At 37.7% G+C, this 21,285-nt stretch overlaps 1 protein-coding gene across 1 annotated transcript; it reads right to left on the bottom strand.

The window, feature by feature from the left end:
- Window positions 1-891: 891 nt before the first annotated feature.
- Window positions 892-18,289, bottom strand: LOC139169473 (cathepsin E-like). Its single transcript, XM_070755692.1, has 9 exons — window positions 18,192-18,289; window positions 17,102-17,279; window positions 11,971-12,088; window positions 10,110-10,228; window positions 9,408-9,607; window positions 8,250-8,369; window positions 6,604-6,748; window positions 5,290-5,388; window positions 892-2,216 (listed from the first exon to the last, which is right to left on the bottom strand). The coding sequence occupies exons 1-9, from the start codon at window positions 18,245-18,247 to the stop codon at window positions 2,028-2,030; spliced, it is 1,224 nt and encodes a 407-aa protein (XP_070611793.1). The 5' UTR covers window positions 18,248-18,289; the 3' UTR covers window positions 892-2,027.
- Between the last annotated feature and the right edge of the window lie 2,996 nt (window positions 18,290-21,285).

Genomic DNA, 21,285 nt, shown 5'->3' with positions numbered 1-21,285 from the left:
ATTCTTTCTCTTTGTAACAGCCTAGTTCATTTGTCAGTAAATTCTGAATATTTATTAGTGAAGATTAGTGAAGATGTCTCTGAAACTCATCCCTGCTAGATAGCACTCAAATAAAGGCATGACAACTTGAATTTTGACTTCTACATAAGTAAAGATGCTCAGAATAGGGCGCCTGAAATGCTCTGAATTATAGAAACAAATCATAATTTTAAAAATTCCCTCAAGACAGATATGACAGTCATTTCTAGTGATGTATACAAATAAGACTAAAAACTAGAGTCTTTGTAATAGAAGCTCCATGACCATAAAACAGGTGCACAAGGAGTACAGAATTCATATCCATAGTTGCTTGAAGTTCTTCCCCTACATAAAAATATTTTGGCCTTCCTTTTCTTAGAGAAAGGCAATGTGCATGTTTACATTCTTTCCACTGTTGCTTTGAGAAATTCCTGGAGAATATCCTGTTTCTTATAAAACTCTTGTGATTAAAGTTCAGAATTCCATTTCTGTGTCCTTAATATGAAAAGAGATAAATGTAGCAATGACTTTTTAAAATCTTGGCATACTGCCAAAACATCAATAAAATTGCTTGTAGGAGAAGTTGTAATGACCTCTCAAAAATGTGTGTCATAACTTCATTTATCTTTTCATATTGAAGGGCGGGGTATAAGATAGTCATTTAATGAGAGAAAAGCATAAAGGAAATTTCACTATTATCTTCAGGGCTCATCAGCAAAAAGGGACTGGTTTAATTCTGCTGCCTGAAAGAATTATTGGAATTCAGCTGCCAACATCAGAAGAGAATCCACAATTCAGTGCTAAGCAGGACTTCAGTTTTCTGGTGAAAAGGTCAAATTAACTTGAAACAGAATGACTCGGAACTTCGGAAGGTTATTTGCTTGCTCAACTTTATTTGTATATCTGAAAGTCCAGAACAGATTAAACGGGGGGGGGGGGGGGGTTTAAAGAGAATTTATAGCTTTGAACACATCTGGCTTATGAACAATTATGAAAGTGGCTGATTTGGGCTGTAGGATTCTGAGGAATAAATCTTATATCAGTTTCAGCAATTCTATATCTGAAAATCTACCTTTAAGCCTTCTTAACTACAATATTTTAATTTTAGAACAAGTTAACTTCAAGAAAAAGTAAGCGTCTCTGATTTTAATGAAACAAACACACATGTAATTTGTAAATATGTATTGGATAAGCAGTCTCTTGCCTATCTTCATGGCAGACATGGAATCTTATCCAGCCACAGACCCAGCTAACTAATTATACTAAAGCCTGAGTCTGCAGTGAAAAAAAGATCTGCCTTCTTTGTCGGCAATGAAGTGGGAAATTGAAAAGAATCTAGCAAAACAGGTAAAGAAATTCCATGGGCCAAATCAGGCCTATCAGACAAATTCCCTTCACTTGGGGTGGGGAATGATGGCCCTTTTATGACTTCAACTCCCAGAATTATTAAGCCAGCCATCGTTCCCTACCTCTGTTTTACGGCAACTGTAATATAAGAAACATAATTACTGCAGATAAATAACTTTTCAGTTACCAGTTGTGTAGGAATAATTTAACCAGCAGAATAATAATAACTTTTGCCTTAGAACAAAAGTTTGTTTCAGTGAAGTCTTTTCTCATCTAAGTATACAGTATATAGGATTGAAAGCTGAGCATCCTTTGCAAACAAAAATGAGCATACATCATGATCCAAGTAAATGTAAAATAGGTAAGCCAAATGGCTCAGCTCTACAATTTTTGAAGACTTTATTCAGCTTATTTCTAATATGGCTACCTAATAGGTTTTGGGTTTCAATCATAAATAGATCTCCAATCAGGCATCCTGTTAGCCCTGCCACATCTGACAATCAATAGGTTGGAAAAAGTTGCTACACCTCCATTATGACCACAGAAGGATCATGGTTAAATCCTTTTTAACCACGATCCCTCTTCTCCCCATTCTCTCCACAAATCAAAAACAATTCTTGAAAGGCAAAATTATCAATATTATCTCTATCTATGCTGTTTTACTACTTCTGTTGATGACTTCTTCTTTTACGAGATGGTTTAGCAAAGCCAACTCTATCATGTCCACGATCAAAAACAGTGTAAAAACCAGACATAAATAGATCTCCTAGAATCCACAATGGTCCTTCATTAGAGATGAGATCTAGCGACTGGAAACCACTGAAACACAAGGCCTCATATCCGCTATTTTCCTGCCAAAGAGAAACAAATTTTATATCTAAAATGTACAGTTTACTTCTTAAACAACTAATAGTAAAGGAGCAAGTTAAACCATCAATGATAGCATGGGCCCAAAATTTCAGTTACCCCATATACTTAAACGAATGGGAGAAACTCTGGAACTTAAACTATAAACTTACATTGGAAATTCCGTACAAAGAAAATCTTTATAAAATGGTTTACCTTTGGCACCTTCCCACAGCACATATAGCAAAGATGTTCCCCAATATCTCACCTCTTTGTTGGAAATATAAAAAAAACAATTGGAACGTACTATCATTGCTGGTGGACATGTCCAATAGTAAAAAAATACTGGAGGAAAATTAAACTATATCTAGAACAAATCACAAAACAAACCATTCACTTAAAACCTGAAATGTTCTTGCTAGGAATATGTAAACAAAAATACAGAATACTATATGCCCAATACTGGAAGGAAAATAATACCCCATCTAATTTACACCTCATAAATAAAATACATGAATGTGCAGAACTAAAAAAAAAAGACCTTTGAACTGCAAGATAGAGACACATCAGACTTCTACCCAGCCCTGGATCGTTGGTATAATTGGCTGAAACATTATAAATATTCCAAACAAAAATTAATTAAAACTGACAAGTTCTCTTTCACCTTTCTTAGAAATATTCCAAAAGAGACAAATCTGAAATATTATATACAAGAGAAACTGTGAACCTATCGATAGATGGCTATCCAAAAACTTTTAGGAATATTATAAACTAAAACGGCTATAAATAATCTGAACTAAATATTTAAAATTGCAACTTAGCGGTCAACAATATAGTTGACAAATCAATAGTAAAGATCTTTGGATGGTATTACAATTCTATAGAGGTTAAATTTGACTATATAAGTTCCAAATATACGCAAAATAAGAATGAAAATGTAAATTATGTTAATCTCAACTTATATATGTTATCCCTACTTAGTGATAAATTAATATACAGTATATCAACTCGATATATTCATGAAAATCACTTTTTATAGTCATAGCATTAAGTTTTTACTCTTGTGATGTGTACCACCTAGTTTACATTTTGGAAATGCTCATTTAAATGTTTTGTTATGTCTTATGTGTTTTGTTTGTTTGTTTGTTTTCTTCTTTATAATCAATAAAACTTTCTATTAAAAAAAGAAAGAAACAAAGACTGCCATTATGTAGCATGTACTAGACCTGAAATAGAGGACTGTAGTGATGAGAATGTTTGCTGTCCCTTTTAACTAAATGTTATGAAATTATTAAGAAGAGAGTGGATATTTAGGAGAAGAGATAGTAGTGTATCATTACCTTGTAGGATTGGGGATATTAGAATACAAATTATCTATAATTTTGCATTTTTGAACTAATACAGTACATAAAAAAACTTATTCATATTCAAAATTCATCTTTTTTTACTTTAAAATACAGTTCATCAACAATTTTGAAAACTTGTTCATTTTAATTCAATATTTGTACAATATGCATATGGACTCCCTTCTCTCCTTCGTTCCTTCGTTCCTTCCTTCCTCCTTCATTTTTTTCCTTTTTTCTGTCTTTTGTTCTGCCTTTAAATGATCTTGACTCCTGATGGCTTGCCTGGACTAGTCCCTACAGTTTTCTTGGCAAGGCTTTTAGAAGTGGCTTGCTATTTCCACCGTCCTAAGACTGAGAGAGAATAACTTGCCCCAGGTCACCCACCTTGTTTTATGATTAAGATGGGACTGGAACTCAATCTTAGCACACTAGACAAAATTGGGGGGGGGGGCTTTGCAAAAATATCCACTGAAACTTCTATAAATTTTGTTGCATTTTTATGCAAAAAGGAAATGAAAGAAAACGGGGGAAAGCCAAACTCAATCAATGAAAATTGAGCTCCTGGGGACTGGGGTAAGGCAAAATGGCCCATTTTTCAGCTCCTTGCAGGCTTCCCAGATCCTTTGCCCATCCCATTTTTGTGAAAAAGCAGGCAAAAAATGGCCAAGATTTTGCAAAAATAGAGATGTTTTTGCCTTCTTATTAGCCCATCTAGCATGACTGAAAGAGAAATTCTGGGAGTTGAAGTCAACTTGTCTTAAAGCTGTCAGGTTGGAAGACTCCTGGGTTAGGGATTAGGGGTACAAGGGTCTTAAAAACTGGCAAGTTTAAGATTTGTGGACTTCAACTCCCATTCCTGATCTAGCATGACTGGAGGAGGAATTCTGGGAGTTGAAGTCCACAAATCTTAAAGCTGTCAAGTTTGAAGTTTGTAAAAAGTGTACATGGTTGTAAAATGTATACAAGTTTGTAAAAAGTATTCTGCTACACTGGTATTTTATTAAATAATATATTAGTATACCATTTGGTTCAGAATACTTTTTTCTTTGTTTTCCAACTCTAAAATCTAGGTGCGTCTTATATACCGGTGCGTCTTATACTCCAAAACTACAGTAATTATCAATCCATAATCACATATGAATAGAATAGATTAATAGAAATCCTGCTGCTCAAGTCTTCGGGCAATTGGACTAGACAGCTAGAACAGGAGGCCTCTTCTTTAGACTGAGGGTAAAAGGATCCATTTGCTCCAATTTTTTTTTATCACCTACTCAAGGATGGTTACCTCCAGATATATTAACTTCATCTTGTGTACAGTCTCATCATCAAATGAGAAAATGTATTTACTAAAGGGGAAAATAGTCCTAAAGCAGCATATTCGGTCTGCAACAGGAAGTGATACATGGAAGATAAGGAGCAATATATTAAAAAGTTATTTGAGCTGATTGCTAGACCCTTCCAAAATAATAATATGTCAAAAATCATGTGTATGAAAATCTGCGTGTATGCCTATTGTGTGATGCTAGAAAATATATACATGATTTATTTATTTAGCATATGGTATATTATACACGGACTAGCAATATAAACATTACAGCTATATTAGTAGACTCTAATAAAATATGTTTAAAAGATCTATGTCTAGGACATCTAACATTGAAGTACAGCATTATTTATATTAAAAATTATTAAGTGATAATTAAGCTACCATTATTAAAGCTTGGATACATACCTTAATTATATATTGGTTTGGTGTTAATGTGAATTCTTTCTGCCCAATGGTAAAGCTTATTGAGGGCAGACTAGATAGTCTCCTGCAGTCCACAAGAAACTGTAACACAAATCAAAGCATTCCTTGATCTAAAATTTTGTTCACCATTTACACTGACTTGTTCCTGATAATTCCTGACATCTAATCATCCATTGCATTTGAATATGGAAGATTCATGTTTAACAATTAAGTAAAACGGCAAATATTAGATCAACCTTCCACAATATAAGCCAAAGAATTGATATAGTGGCTTATTAAAAGCAGCATGAGGATATATTGGAACTAGTAAAGAGGCAATATTTATCATAAGAATGTAATTTCCCAAATTGCTTTCCCTCTGGCACAGGTGGGCGGGCAACATGATGAGCACAAGGAAGTGTCAAGGTTGGATAGATCTATCCAGAGGTGGGCTGCACATATGTTAACAACCAGTTCGCACATGAACCACATGAAGTAGCCAAACTAAGAGCTCACCAATAGGAAGTGGCTGCTTAAAATTCACTCACACTTTGTTCCCCGTTCACATTTATTAAATGTAAAGTCAGTCTAATTTAAAATTCTTTTGAAAAAGTGATTAAAGCCATGTTTTAAAGTGGCCAAACAATGACATGCCCCTGGGCAGGACTGTGCCATGAAGCAGCAACTAGCCTCTTTCTCATTAACCCTTTAATTTATTCTTCGCTTTCACCATTGGTCTGCTGCCCTTTGAGCCAATCAGATCTCCAAAGTGATGGATTGGATCAGAGACATGATGGATAAAAGGGAGAATCTGGTTTGATTTTTTTGGGTTCTCTTGCAGCCTCATTAAAGAAGAAGACTCAATTTTTGAACTGAAGAATCCAGATAAACATAGAAATATCATCAAGTGGTCATCCAAATGTTATTCTACTACCTAGAATTAAAAAAAACATGACCAGTTCATCCAAGCATCTTCAATTCAGTACCTTTCCCATTTTAATTCTTCCATATCAATATCCATGGTAGAACATTAGCTCCAAATAAAGTGGATAAACAGTAAATAAATGCCAAATTTTCTCTTTAAAATTTCAGTCTCTTCCATTTCCAACAGCTTCTGTGCTGGTTTCAGATATATTAAATATAGGCCTAGGATTAAAGGATTATTAAAAAACCCTTCATTCTTAATTTTACATTTCACAAAAACAATATTTACACTTTAGTATAACTCTTACTTTGAGAGGTCTTCACTCTCTTAATACATTTTTGTCACTGTGATATCAATAATTTTTATCCTTTCCAGCCCACAATTTTATTTACCTCTCCAGAAGAACTAGGTGCAGCTCCAATTTTTGCTTGTAGTTTTTTAATATCTAGTAATGGACCAGTAATAAGAGAGGTTCCTGAATCTACGATTGCTTCACAGCCATTTTTACATGCTACAATCTGTCCCTGGATTTTCACACTGCATTATTGGATATGGAAAGCATAAAGGGATGGGGGGGGGGGGGGGAAGCAAACATCAATAATCAAGAAACAGACTAAAAGTAATTGGCAGACATTAATACAAAAAAAACCAAAATTAAATAGGTACATTTGGAAAAGTCAATCTCAAATCTTTTCTCTTTCTCTGCATTACACACACACACACACACATTACATCTGTACATTAATATCATTTGGATGTTTACATTCCGTATTGTCAAGAGAAAGTAAGGCTGCAATCTCATACTTGCCTGTTTCAAAATCTGGTGGTAAGATTTATGCTTCAGTAAATATGTATTGAATTATCCTCTAACCCGAAGGTGTCAAATATTTGGACCAGGGGCTGAATGCATCATGCCTTGGCCATGCCCACCCATGTTTTAGCAAAGGAAGGAAAGTCATGATACGTCACTTGATGACAACATGTTGACATGAGTTTGACATCCCTGCTCTTACCCATGCAAATATCTGCCCATTTAGCAGTTTGAGAGCAAGTAGATTAAAAGACACCACTTCAGTGGGAAGGTAACAGTATTCTGTGCATCTTTCACATATAGCCATGCTGGCTACATGTCCACAGAAACTGTCATTGGACAACGCTGGCTCCCTCGGCCATGAAATGGAAATGGACACCATGTCCCAGAATCAGACATGGCTGGCTGAGAGAGAAACTTTTACTTTTTACCACACAAATGTCTAATTTATTTTAACACCAGCAAAACAAAAATATGAAGAAAACATCTTGCTCATACTTTCTATGTGCCTCTTCTTTTGAAAAAGTTTCTATTGATGAACATATTAAAATAAAATTATGCTATATGTTCAATTATATTATGTATTAACTAATTATATTTAGTTAAATTAAATATGCTCTGTGTTCACAGCTCCTCAGACTCTCAGGGCCCAGTCCCCAGTCCTAAGTAGAGTGATAAAGATTCAGCCACAGAGGAAACCAATCCATAGATTGGAGAGACTTGGCAGGAAACCGGACAATGGAAGAGCCAATTCTGAGAGCTCAGCTATGGCAGCTCTGTATTTTATTCAGTGATTTATTTAGAAAATTTACATGGCTACCTGCTCACTCTCAGTGACTCTGGGCATCTTACAAAAAATAAGCTGGTGTATTGTCCTTTCCTGATGCTGAAATTTTTTTTCCAGGCCTCAACTCTGTTTTGGGATTATGCCATAAACTCTGGATTCTACCTCACTGTGTCTGTTGTCTTGCCTTGGATTACGGTAGTCTCTATTTAGTGAATTCCTGGTCTTGATCTATACCAAGCTTATGACTGTTTACAGTTGCCATCATAATATATTGGTAAAAAAGGAATCTTTTCATTTAAAAAAATCTTCCTGAGCTCATATATACTGGACTGTGATAGGCATCCAGCTTGTTATTAAGTGCAAGCTTCTCATACTGAAACATAAGCATAATATTTATGGATTGTTTGTGGTTCATCTGCTTTCTGTTCCAGCAAACTTACTTTTCAAGAGGAATCTGCCAGTACATTTTCCGACTGACAGGAATCCAATATATGGGTCCATGGTAGAGTGAATGGTCTATGCCTCCAAATATCAATTCACCCCCATCGTTAGTGCCATCTCTAAAAAGATTAAATACATTATGCTGATGAACAAAAGATGTAGCTGTTAAACTGAATGAGAACACAACTGGGACTCAGAGACATATTTGAAATAAATTAGGGATGATAAAGAAATGGAAGCTATTGTAGCATGAATTATTAGTTATTAAAATCTACCTCAAAGTATTTCTCAGCTCATAACTGTATATAGATGGTACATATTTGGGGAAGATTCATGCATATTGGGAAACATCTATAATACAGATAATTGGAAAGCTGTATTCAGGTATAAATAGGAAAATATGAAAATGAAAATATGAAAAAATGAGCCAGGGTGGGGCAGCAGGTAGAGTGCTATACTGCAGGCCATTGAAGCTGACTGTAAATCTGTAGGTCAGCGGTTCAAATCTCATCACCGGCTTAAGGTTGACTCAGCCTTCCAATCTTCTGAGGTGGGTAAAATGAGGACCCAGATTGTGGGGGCAATATGCTGGCTTGGTTAAAAAGTGCTATTGCTAACATGTTGTAAGCTGTCATGAGTCTAAGGGGAAGGGCGGCATAAAAATTGAATGAATGAATGAATGAATGAATGAATGAATGAATGAATGAATGAATGAATGAATGAATATAGTTATAGGACTTATAATAATCTATTCTTATAAAAAGTTGTTCATAGAAAAATGGATTTTCTTAGTTTAAAAAATCAGAGCTTTGATCAAACAGATGGACCGAAAGTTAACATGTAATCGTGTTGTGATTTATTTTGGTGGTTTATTTTGAGAGAAGGAAACCACATTGGCTGCAAAACAAGTTTTCCAATTGTATTTATCTAAGAGCTGTGAATAGTGTTTCCCAAAATATATAATGGAGAAATAGATGAACCAATCATCTTCCTGTACATGTATTATTCTTTTGACATAGAACTGGACTAGTCCCCCCAAAAGGCAATGGCATGAGAATTAAATAACTCTTGAATAGCTATTGATCAACTGATGCATGTATTTCTCCTCCATTTGTATATATTAATGTTCGCCCTTCCTTTCACGTGCAAATACTGACCTGTTCAGAAAGAAGGAAAACACAGGCTCTTCAACCAAATTCTGCTTCATCATATTGTCAAATACTGGAACTGCATCCACCACTGACAAGTTAGGGTATGCCAAGCCCAACACCCCATCAAAATGTGCAGAGACAAAGGTGTTGCCTGGCTCCAAGAGAGATTCACCAAACTCTTGCGCCTTGATGGAAATGTTGCTAATCTGTTCATTGATTGTAAAAGAAAAACAGTACGGAAAAGATATTATGGCTACACATAGTAGGAGCCATTTCAAGGGAAATGTTATTTTATTTAGATTTTTATTCCACCTTTTTCATCTATATTTCTTTGCTAAAAGCATACCATCACTCCTTTTTTCTCCTATTTTCCTCACAGCAACCTCACAATAGCTCATTGGGCTGGGAAAGAGTGACTGGTCCAAAGATACCAAGCCAGTTTCTCATGCCTAAAATGGGACCAAAAATAATGGTTTCCTGATTTCTAGGCCAAAATCAAAACATTAACCACTATACGAAACAGGCTCCCAATTGTTTCCTTAGGGTATTATTATTCCTAGCTCCCCTAACAAGAGGGTTCCTATATTAGTTGAATTCTTTTTAAAAGAGAATTGGTCTCATTTATCTCCAGCAATTTATTTTTAATTCTAGTAATATACACATTCTCAGAAAACATAAAACCCTTGAAGATAACAGCAGTTCTCTCACCTGGACCACATCTTCGGAAAAAATGCCCATGAGGTGCCCAGTACCATACCGTAGAGAAAATTGTCGCCCTCCATGTTGATAGGAATGTGACAGAAATGACTCAAATTTGTTGTGCTTTGCTGTAAAAATAAAATTTGCTCTTAACCCATTACTTCTTCTGGAAAGTGGGATTCATTTTTAAAGTATTTTTTCAGCAAAAGAAAAACATGGGATTAAAGTATCAGGGTTAAATTATTTGGCAGAAAAAGCAGCAACTCTTTAATTCAGGTAAATAAAGCAGCGGATCAATGACAATCCATCACGGTCAACCCTTCATGACCAATTCACTACAGCAATTAGGTAGAATAGAATAATTAAACAAAGGATGCAAATGGAGGGACAAAATGAAATGTGAATGACAAAAATGTGTTTATTTTGAATAATTAAATTGAATTGATAAATTGTCCCGCAGCGAGTTGGCCCATTCCAGAGACAGCTACTTTATGTGACAGAGCCTAAGAACAAATTGAACTGGCAGAACTGGAGGATCTATGAAGTCTATTCCATGAAATATGAGCCAAAGTGGCACAGTGGTTAGAGTGCAGTAGTGCAGGTTACTTGAGCTGAGAGCTAGCTGCAGATTGGCAGTTCAAATCTCACTGGCTCAAGGTTGTCTCAGACCTCCATCCTTCTAAGGTGGGCAAAATGAGGACCCAAATTGTTGGGGGCAATATGCTGACTCTATAAACTGCTTAGAGAGGGCTATAAAAGCACTATGAAGCAGTTATATAAGTCTAAATACTATTGCTATATTCAGTTTCTTATATGTTAGAAAATAATATTGCCTTCTTCTTTCTTCAGAGAGATACATATTATGGTGCAGCCTCAACAAAGCTAATATTTGGATCTGAATGTTGAGCTATTCAAAGTATACTATATGGCTATAGGAAATTGCCCTAGTAGGGCAGAATAATCACTTGAACAAAAATTAGCTTCAAATTTAAAGATGCAGAAAATACTGTTGTGGATATGAACATCTTTACTTAGATGTATCGTGATTATTTAAGGTGAAGGAATTGGGTATGTTAGATCTCTTTCAGCTTAAGCATCCTACTATTCCTTATTATTTTAGTTCTATACAACTAGACACAAGAACAGGTTTTTTTTCCGAACGCCATCACTCTACTAAACAAATAATTCCCTCAACACTGTCAGATTTTCTACTAAATCTGCACTTGTATTCTACTAGTTTTTCTCATCATTCGTATCACCCATTTCCTCCCATGTTGACTGTATGACTGTAACTTGTTGCTTATATCCTAAGACTTTTATTAATATTGCTTCCTCGTTGCTTATTTGACCCCTATGACAATCATTAAGTGTTGTACCACATGATTCTTGACAAAAGTGTATTTTATTTTATGTACGCTGAGAGCATATGCACCAAGACAAATTCCTTGTGTGTCCAATCACACTTGGCCAATAAAAATTCTATTCTATTCTATTCTATTCTATACAGACTTTCCTCCTCATTAAAACAGTTTAAATCAAAATATGAATAATAAATCCACAAATTCTAAAAGAAACGACAGAAAAATAAAATACTGTATCAATAAAAATAGAAAAATCAAAATAATGTTCATTTTAAAAATGTGACAACTCTAAAATGACACAATTTTTGAAGAGTTGTATTATCTAACCGACATAAATGGGAGATATCAGCAGAGAAGAAATCTCAAAGGGATTCCATATCTATGAGAGAACTTTGCATTAGATGAAGTCATGAATTAACTATTCTTTCCCCTATTTTTCTGTATGACAAAATTTTAACTTTTCTTTGTTGATTTTATTTAAGTTCTTAATGATATTAAATATTTCTTACAACAAGCATCACTCATGCAATATATTGAGGGTACCCAACAATCAGCAGATCCGGTGTCAAATATCACAGAGAATTTCTGTGGAGGGGTGCCAATGCTCACTTCTCCATAGTATTGGGCCTAGGGGAAAAAAGGCATCCATCATTCAGTAATTAGTCACCTACCAAATTCCAACTTGCTCTAAACCCTTTCAGTTCCAAGGCTTCAGCCCGGACTTTGCTTTGTCCTATCTGGATCGGAACAAAGAGAGAATCCAGAAGCTGACATTTCAAATAACACACTTTTATATTAAAAAATAGGGTTTATACAAGCAAACTCATGCATTTCGATCCATTTTGGCAGCTTTCCAGGTTTTATTGGATAAGAGATAAATTTAGGCAGCCACCAAGAGTCAAAGCTAATTATCACATTCCTCATTAACATATATATTCTTGGTCACACATACACACACGATTCTCCAGGTTTTCCTTACATAGCTGCATCTCTGCCTGATGAATTTAGAAGCATAATAGCAGGTTACCAGCGTGGCATTTCTGGAACCCCAAATCTAGGCCTGCCACCATTACGAATGTTGAAACACCACACTCCTTTACCCAGAAATCTTCCTTTATATCCTGTTTGGGTGTGGTTAACTGTTTCCTAGACTTTCTTTCATAGACTCATTTTCTGAACTTTTTCCCATAAAGATATTCCTGTCTGCTTCGTGATCTTCTAACCTGTTGTGGTTGGCTCTGGCCCAGCTCCTGCCCCAGGGAATGGGGAGGTGGATGCAGGGGAAAATTCAACATGTCACAGGCCTGTGTTATTGCCGACAGAATCAGATCAGAGTTTAGGTTCCTCGGACGAAGAAGAAGGTGGGAGTGATTTGGCAGAGGAGGGCTTGGCACACAGCCAAGGCAGTCAATCTTCCTTATTTCCTATAGCTTCAGATTATGACATGTTAGACCCACGCAAGTGCAGAATTATGTGTAGAAGAGACCAAGTAAGAACATATTACAGGAAATAGGGAAGGCCACCTGTGTTTGGGTGGAGCTCCAGTAATTAGGGATGCTGCTATAAATATAAATAGCAGCAGCCAGATTTGACTATTGTGGAAGAATATCTGTTGCAGTTTCGTCAGGAATCTTGTGTGCTAGACTTTGTTGCTTTTTCACTCCTTTGAAACCAAAGCAGAGCAGCGTGTGTGTGTCTCCCTTCGTTGGAAGAAGAAGGGGTGTGAAGTTACTCCACAGCCAATGTTTCCTCTAATTTTTTTCCAGTGTGGGCGGAAAAGTATAGTGTCTGAGCGACAGTCCCTTTGGGACTGGGCGGCATAGAAGGATAGATAGATAGATAGATAGATAGATAGATAGATAGATAGATAGATAGATAGATAGATATTTTCTTTTTTATTAAAAGAAATTAATAATAAAAAAAACAAAATCCATTACTATTAAAACTAAAACAACCAGCAAAACTATTAATAAAAACAGGTGAGGGCTGGGTTTTTTCTCTGTTATTATTTAAGTGCTTTTAACATATGCTTTAAATCAAGAGTCACTTCTCTCTCTGTTTCTCTCTCTTTCCTGTCATTCTCTGCCTCAATCATTTTCTCATTTCTCTTTTTTTTCTCCCCTTTTTTTATCATTTATCTCTCTCTTCCTTCAACTCTTCTCTCTCTTTCTTCCTCTCTCTCACTCTCTTCCTTCCTCTCTCATCTTTCTTTCTTTCTTTCCTTCTCTCTCTTTCTCTATCTCTCCCCCTCTTGCTCTCTTTTTCTCACTTTCCCTCTCTTGTTTTCTTTCTCTCACTCTTTCTCTCTCTCATTCCCTCTCTCTTGCTATCTTTCTCTCCCCCCTCTTTCTCTCTCTCTCTTTCTCACTTTCTCTCTTTCTTGCTATGTCGCTCTCACTCTCGTTCTCCGGAGGCTGGCGAAAGTGATTTACAATGTCAGGCGCGTGGGCCGTCGCGCACTCTCCCCATCTCCCTGCCAGCCTGCCCGGAACATTCAAAATAAGAAAACCCTTCGCTCTTACTTTGAATATTCCGGGCGGGCTGGCAGGGGGATGGGGAGAGCGTGCGCCGGTCTGCGCACCCGACATTGTAAATCACTTTCGTCAGCCTCCGGAGAACGCCTGCCCCGCCTCTCTTGCAGCGGAGGAGAAAGAGAGGCGGATCGGGCGGGCGGAGGGCAGGGCCGAGAGGCCAGGAGCGTGAGGGGGCCGGAGGCACCATGGAGAGGCAGGGGCGGCCGCGGCTCCCTTCTGCCCACGCCTCCCCGCCCGCCCCCCCCCCTGCAGGCTGGCAGGGGGATGGGGAGCGCGCGCCCAAGGAAAAGGGTGCGCGGGGTGGTATTTTGGAGCGCGCGTGCACGTGCACAGCTTACAGGGAACGGTGTCCACAGCTGCTGGCTAAGTACTTAATGACTGCTTAAGGGAAATTGTACAGACTATCTGGTTGTTTTGGGAAGCGTGCTCTTTGCAATACAAAAAGAGTGCTTAGTTTATTTGGACTTTTGTGATAAAGAACATTGTTTTGAATTTTCAAACGTGTGTGTGTCTGAAATTTGTATCCTTGAATTTTCGGGAGGCTCCTATCAGAGAGCCTGACAGAACATAACCCAGGCATCTAGGACTTCTCTCCCATGTCCCCTTCCTCCTCTGACTCAGATGTTACCTTCATTGGGGTTTCTACAGTCTCTCGAGGTTCCTCAGGCTCCTCAGGTTCCAACCCTCCCTCACTCTCACTATCTGACTCAGTTAAGAACACTGGCCTAGGGCACCAAGATGGGCCCAGTTCATCCTCCTTAGAATCTGTGACTAACTGAGCTGCCGTGGACCACTCACAACAATACTCACCTCTTAAACATGAAAATGAGTTGCTCTTGATCAAAGTCTTAGGCATATCCTATTAATTATCTTGAAAATTTGGATGGGAATCTATAATTCTAATTTCAACTTTAGAATTATTATTTCGTAAACCTGGGGGACAAGTTTGGGGTTTTAAAAAGCCATTAGCTCCATTGTGCCCTCTGCTCTCTAACTGGCTTCTAGCTGAAATTAATGGACTCTGTGAGCCTGATAAAAAAACTTAATAGAACCTATAAGTCTGAAGTCAGGCATACTAATAGCACAGATAATACTATAATAACAAGATAAATGGAGTAGATTTTTGCTAATTATTTCATTTCCATATTTAACTCTATTTGTTTTCCAATCGTTAAGTGGGGGGACATCCAGGAAGTATAGGAGGAAGTAACAAAAACCCTTCCCTTAATGGGAATTGTTCAACATCAAATATATTTTCAGGAAATCAATGCACATTTGGATTTGGGTTGTTATATTTCCCTTCCCTGCACAAGCTGTATTTTGCAAATATCAAAGTTATGTTTTTATTCAAGGCCAACAGCTGTCAAGAAGTCTATTAAAATATTAAGGCCTCCAACCAGTAGATGTCTATTAAAATATTAAGGCCTCCAACCAGTGCTCTCCAAATTTGTTTCACTATTCCAGTATTCATATGGATTTAAAATCAATTCTATCCAAAAAAAGTATCCTTATTTCATCTTCTTTCCAAAGTTTTTAAATAGTCACAACGAATTTAATGAAGGTCTGGGTCCCCAAAAGATGGGCATGGATTTTGATTCCTGGGAAATCTGATGGTGTCTGTTTTCTTCATCATCCCTCCAAGGTGGTTCCAACCTGGTTCCGAATGAACCAGGTCCTCCAAGCGGCATTGGTATTTGGATTCCCCAAGTCGCCACGGCATTTGGCTATGCCCCTCTCCCAGCTTTAGACATTTCTCAATGATTGCCCAACTTGAAGTACTTTATACTAGCAAATCAGCACTGGAAAATTTGCCAAGTCTAGCAACTCAGGAATGGTTAGATAAGGCACAGTGCAAATACACTCTCTGCGGTCACTAGCAAAGCTATTGTGGAGGGGTCAAAGAGCAAATGTTTAGATCATTTGTTTTCATACAGCCCATGGGTGTCATCAGTATACCAGTAAGATATCATTCCAAAGCTCTACATGAACTCTGCCAGCAATTTTATTTTTTGTAAAGATTGAAAATAACCCTGAAGTTGATTGAAAAAAAGTAGCCATTGAACCTGAGCTGTTAAGAGACACTGTTGCCTTCAGAGGTTTATCAGGAGTCCACTCTGTATCAGTCCACTTTCCATATCAACCCAGAGCTCACAATCTATTTTTAGGAAATAAAATAGGTCACTGGCATCTATTAGATTATGACTTGATCGTATATGCCAACAATATTAGTGAGTTTAAGTGTCAGAAGTATCTGCTTGGTATTTTCATTGCTTCAATTGGTAAATCCCATTTTGCATAATACATTGGTCTAGGCCAATGATGGTGAACCTATGCATGTCTGCCAGAAGTGGCACACGGAGCCATATCTGCCAGCACATGAGCTATTGCCCTATCTTAGCTCCAGCACTGATTTTTGGAGAACATGAAGGCTCTAGGAGGGTGTTTTCAGCTTCTGGAGGTCCTGTGGGGAGGCGAGGGAGTGCATTTTTGCTCTCCCCAGGCTATAGGGAAGCCTTTGGAGCCTGGGGCGGATTTAAAAATGGGCCTACTAGGCCCACCGGAAGTCAGGAAATGGGCCATTTTCAGCCTCCAGAGGACCTCCAGGCAGGGCAGGGGAAGCTGTGTTTGCTCTTCCGAGACATTGAATTATGGGTGTGGGAACACACACGCATATGCTTTTGACAGCTGAGGAAAAAAAGGTTCACCATCATTAGTCTAGGCAAAAAGTCTCATTAAAGAGGACAATTAATGGCTGTTCCAGGAGAAGTTTCCATTCCTCTCAATACAGCCCAACAATGGAAGGAAAACTCTCACTCCATGGCATGGAAGCAAATGTAATAGCTGATGACACCTTCAAACTAAACTTTTAAATTTTAGTCTTTCAGCATGCCAAAAAAAGTTATTTTTATACAATGCAGATTAAAGTGGAGCATTATAGATAATGAGTTACAAAAAAATAGTGTATCAGAGCACAACAGTTAAAGAGGAAAACTCTGTGTGCCTCCCTTCCCCCTGGTGCTCTAGCTCTCTGCTTATTTTGCTTACTGATTGACCCAGAACTGTCCCAGGCTGTTCTTTTCATTCTGTTTTCTACAAATATACTCACATTCATGTAATTATGAAGCTTTTCCTTTGCTGTTCCTATGGACAAAAGAATATCAGATGGAAAGCAAGGATGGTACTTCCGAGCAAAACTTTCATGTAAATTATTCCTCCAAAATTGCTCCAGTTGTCCTCTTTTTCGAAGTACAGTTTGTATAGAATTAAACTGAACTAGTGGAATCCTGATTGAACAATATAAATATAGATTTGAATGTTGACACTACCATTATCAATTGTCATGATTTGCACTGTTTTTCCTGCTTTGAGGCTCAGTGAATTGACACTACAGCATTATCAAAGTATGCTATTGGGTAGGAGGTTTTTTTTATTTTTGTTCAATTTGGTTCAAATTTTTGAACCAATTTTTTTTGTTCAATTGGACATACTCACTGGATATGAACCATTTAGAGCAGAGTTCCCTAATCGTGGCAACTTTAAGATTTGTGGACTTCAACTCCCAGAATTGCTCAGGTAGCAAAGCTGAGAAACTCTCAAAATTCTGAGAGTTGAAGTCCACAAGTCTTAAAGTTGTCAAAGTTGGAGACGCCTAATTTAGACTTTATCCATTAGAAAAAGTGGTAACACAGACATATAAAAAATAAACTCCCTGTGACATGCAATACATTCTAGGTCTAAATGGGCCCTCCTCCAGCCCAAAACATTAACCCAGAACGTGAAAAAACAGGATAGCTTGGGGAAGGAGGAAATTATAATGAAACTTTAAAAAGAGTGGGTAAAATATAAATGCATTTATAACCAGCCCCACCCCAAATCAAATGCTGTTTCTTTGTACTACCATCTTTTTTCTCTTTCTCTTTTCTCTTTTCTTTCTTTTTTCCTATATTTTTCTTATATTTCTAATGTAACATCTAAGAGACTGAACAGGAGATATCTACTTCGATAACAGATAAATTAGGTTTAGTGCTTAAATATTCTGGCCTTGTAAAAAGAGCATCTTAAGAACTGAATTCACGTGATTCATATTGGTTTTGCCAGAAATGAAAACTATAGTAGCATCATTCTCTTTAAAGTAAACTGGTAACTTTTTTTCATATTGATTATATACACAAATAAGAATGCTCTGAAATTCTTACCTTATCAGAGCAGTCATGAACGGAATATAAATCAGAGTTACTAAGAGAACCTTCATGCCTTCAGTGTATTGAAAATGAAAATGGGACTGATTTCCTGCAGCATCTGCTCTTTTATGTGTCATTGTGGCTCATTGGGAACACAATCAGCTATTGGTGAGTCAATATCTCTTTGGCAGGACATCTGCAATATGCTGTAAAAGCAGAGTTGTTTTGTGTAAATATTGTAACCTGTTACGGATGGGCAGACCCAAATTGGGATCTACTAGTGGATCACTGAACTATTATGATTTCTCAATTGTTGTTTGTATCTTATTATTTATGAGTGTATCTTATGGTTTATGATCTATGACATCACTTTGTTATTTATATGAACATTGAGAGCTTATGAAAATATTCCCTGTGTATCAAATTATACTTGGCCAATAAAGAATTCTATTCTATTCTATTCTAGTGCCTAAGAGCAGAACATGTAATGACACAAATTATTTTAACAATAATTGTTACCTAATTGCATAATGGTCACGGAAAGCTTTTTCTCCAAGACTAAGTGAATATGAATCACTTGTGACCAAACATCTCAAAGAATGTTCCAAAGGTGCTGTTTCAAGAGGCAATTGGACTTTCTGTAAGTCCAATTGCCTCTTGAAAAAGCACCTTTGACAAAACCATGTTCTGGATGACCGAGAATCTCCATAGACATCTGAAGGAAGTTTTTTTTTCTGGAGCATCCTTCACAGCTATTGACTGAGTTCTCAAAAGGGTGGAAATTTGTGAGTTATGTTATGGAGAAATATATTGCATTTATGAATTATAACAGAATAACAGAGTTTTATTTTTTATTTATTTATTTTGTCCAATACACAATGAAGGTTATAGAGCAGGGGTCCACAACCACCGGGCCGCGGACCAGTACCGGGCCGCGGGGCATGTTGCACCGGTCCGTGGAGTCAGCAGCTGCCAGCCCTCATGCCGCCACCCCCTCCTTCCAGTGTTTCGCCTCCCGCCGGGCAAGAGGCCTCGGGAGGCAGGTTCTGCCGGCCACAGGACGATGGATGGGACAGAGGGGCGGGAAGGACCGAGAGGCTCAAGCCTCTTTTGGCTTCTGCCGCGGGGCGCTTTTGCGTTTTTGGCTGGGGGGAGGCAGGAGGGCCAGCCTGACCCCCTCTCTCCAGCGCTTAGCTCCCGCTGGGCAAGAGGGCTTGGGAGGCAGGTTCTGCCGGCCACAGGACGATGGCGGGAAAGAGGGGCGGGGAGGACCAGCACCCCCATGCTTAATCCCGCCCCCAACCACGCCCCTTTCCGCCCCCACTGGGCCATAGAAAAATTGTCTTGCTGAAACTGGTCCCTGGTGGAAAAAACGTTGGGGACCACTGTATAGAGGATATAGTAGAGAAGAAACATAGAAACATAGAAACATAGAAGACTGACGGCAGAAAAAGACCCCATGGTCCATCTAGTCTGCCCTTTTACTATTTCCTGTATTTTATCTTACAATGGATATATGTTTAGGAGATATAGGAGAGATTATAGGACAGGGGATGGAAGGCACTCTAGTGCGCTTATGTATGCCCCTTAGAGTTGGAAGAGACCTTGGAGTTCTTCAAGTTCAACCCCCTGCTCAAGCAGGAAACTGGAGAAGGCCAAACAATGTCGTTTGGCATGCCCCAGGGGAAGAGCTTTCTCTGTGGCGGCCCCGGCCCTCTGGAATCAACTCCCCCCCAGAGATTAGAACGGCCCCCACCCTCCTTGTCTTTTGCAAATTACTCAAGACCCACCTATATCGCCAGGCATGGGGGAACTGAGACACCTCCCCAAGGCTTTTATATTCTATGTTTTGATATGTATGTGCTGCATGGTTTTTAATTGTTGGGGTTAGATTTGTTACAATGTTATATTGTCTTTGATTATTGTTGTGAGCTGCCCCGGGTCTTTGGAGAGGGGCAGCATACAAATCTAATAAATTATTATTATTATTATTATTATTATTATTATTATTATTATTATTATTATTATTATTATTGGCAAAGGGAAAAAACATACATTGAGCCCTCACAGCTTTTTGTCCTAAAATATTTCATCTTCTAGAGGTAGAAAACATATATTAATTGGTTCCCACTCTCTCCACACAAACCAAAGACTTTAAAAAACTCATTATCTGCAATATTGTATTTCATTATCTCTCTGCTGAGACTTTGGCTATGTCAACGGTCACAAGATGCAATAGCTTAAGGTCATAATGATCTATGTTGATAAAACAGATTAATGGTTAAATGGTAAATCAGACCTTCCCATCTAAATTTTATATTTTGGCACATCCCAAAAAACACTAAAGAAATGCAATAAAACACAAATAAGTTGTCATAATTATTAAATATTTAATAAATATGGCCATTTTCCTGTGTTTTGTAACAAAAGGCCACATTCTGACTAAGAAATGTGACTGTGCTATACAAGCTGCACTAATTCATTGCACTTCATATCAGATGATGGTTTAAAACATTTCTTATTCCACGCTTACTACTTTTAAAATAAAATTCTGCCAATGGGGGCCCAGATCTGAATTAAAATCATATGAAGTGGAGGGGAAATTAAGTCCATACCCTGGCCTAATTTTCCACCTACTGAGGCTGATAGTCAATGCCTTATTCATCTTGTTTAAGTCACTATAAACAGATTCATACTACTTGCTAAACCAAAATCAGAAAGCCATATCACGACTTAACACGTCTGAAAGCATACATATGAAATGAATGGATAAATTGCTGAAAGTATCAATCATATTAGCGATCATTAAGTCATGGGACACAAACCTCAAAAATGAAATATCCTAAAGAGGAAACTCAGAAGCATTTCCAAAAACATTTGAGATCAACAAGAACTTCCCTAAGATAGTTTCACTGCCCTTTTCTATTAGAGCTGCTCCATGGGAATGTCTGTAGCTCTCATCAGCAGACACTCATTCACTTATCAGAAATATTTCAAGGCTCTTGAAAATCATGATTGTTGCCATGTAGACCCTGCCTCTATTTTACTGGGAAGAGGAAATGCCAGAAGAGCAGAGTAAAACCCACAGAGTTTCTACATCTACAAGGAA

The sequence above is a fragment of the Erythrolamprus reginae genome, chromosome 6 (assembly GCF_031021105.1).
Source record: "Erythrolamprus reginae isolate rEryReg1 chromosome 6, rEryReg1.hap1, whole genome shotgun sequence".
Lineage (NCBI taxonomy): Eukaryota > Metazoa > Chordata > Lepidosauria > Squamata > Dipsadidae > Erythrolamprus > Erythrolamprus reginae.
The sequence above is the reverse complement of the archived record's forward strand: the minus strand, read 5'-3'. Positions and strand labels throughout refer to the sequence as shown.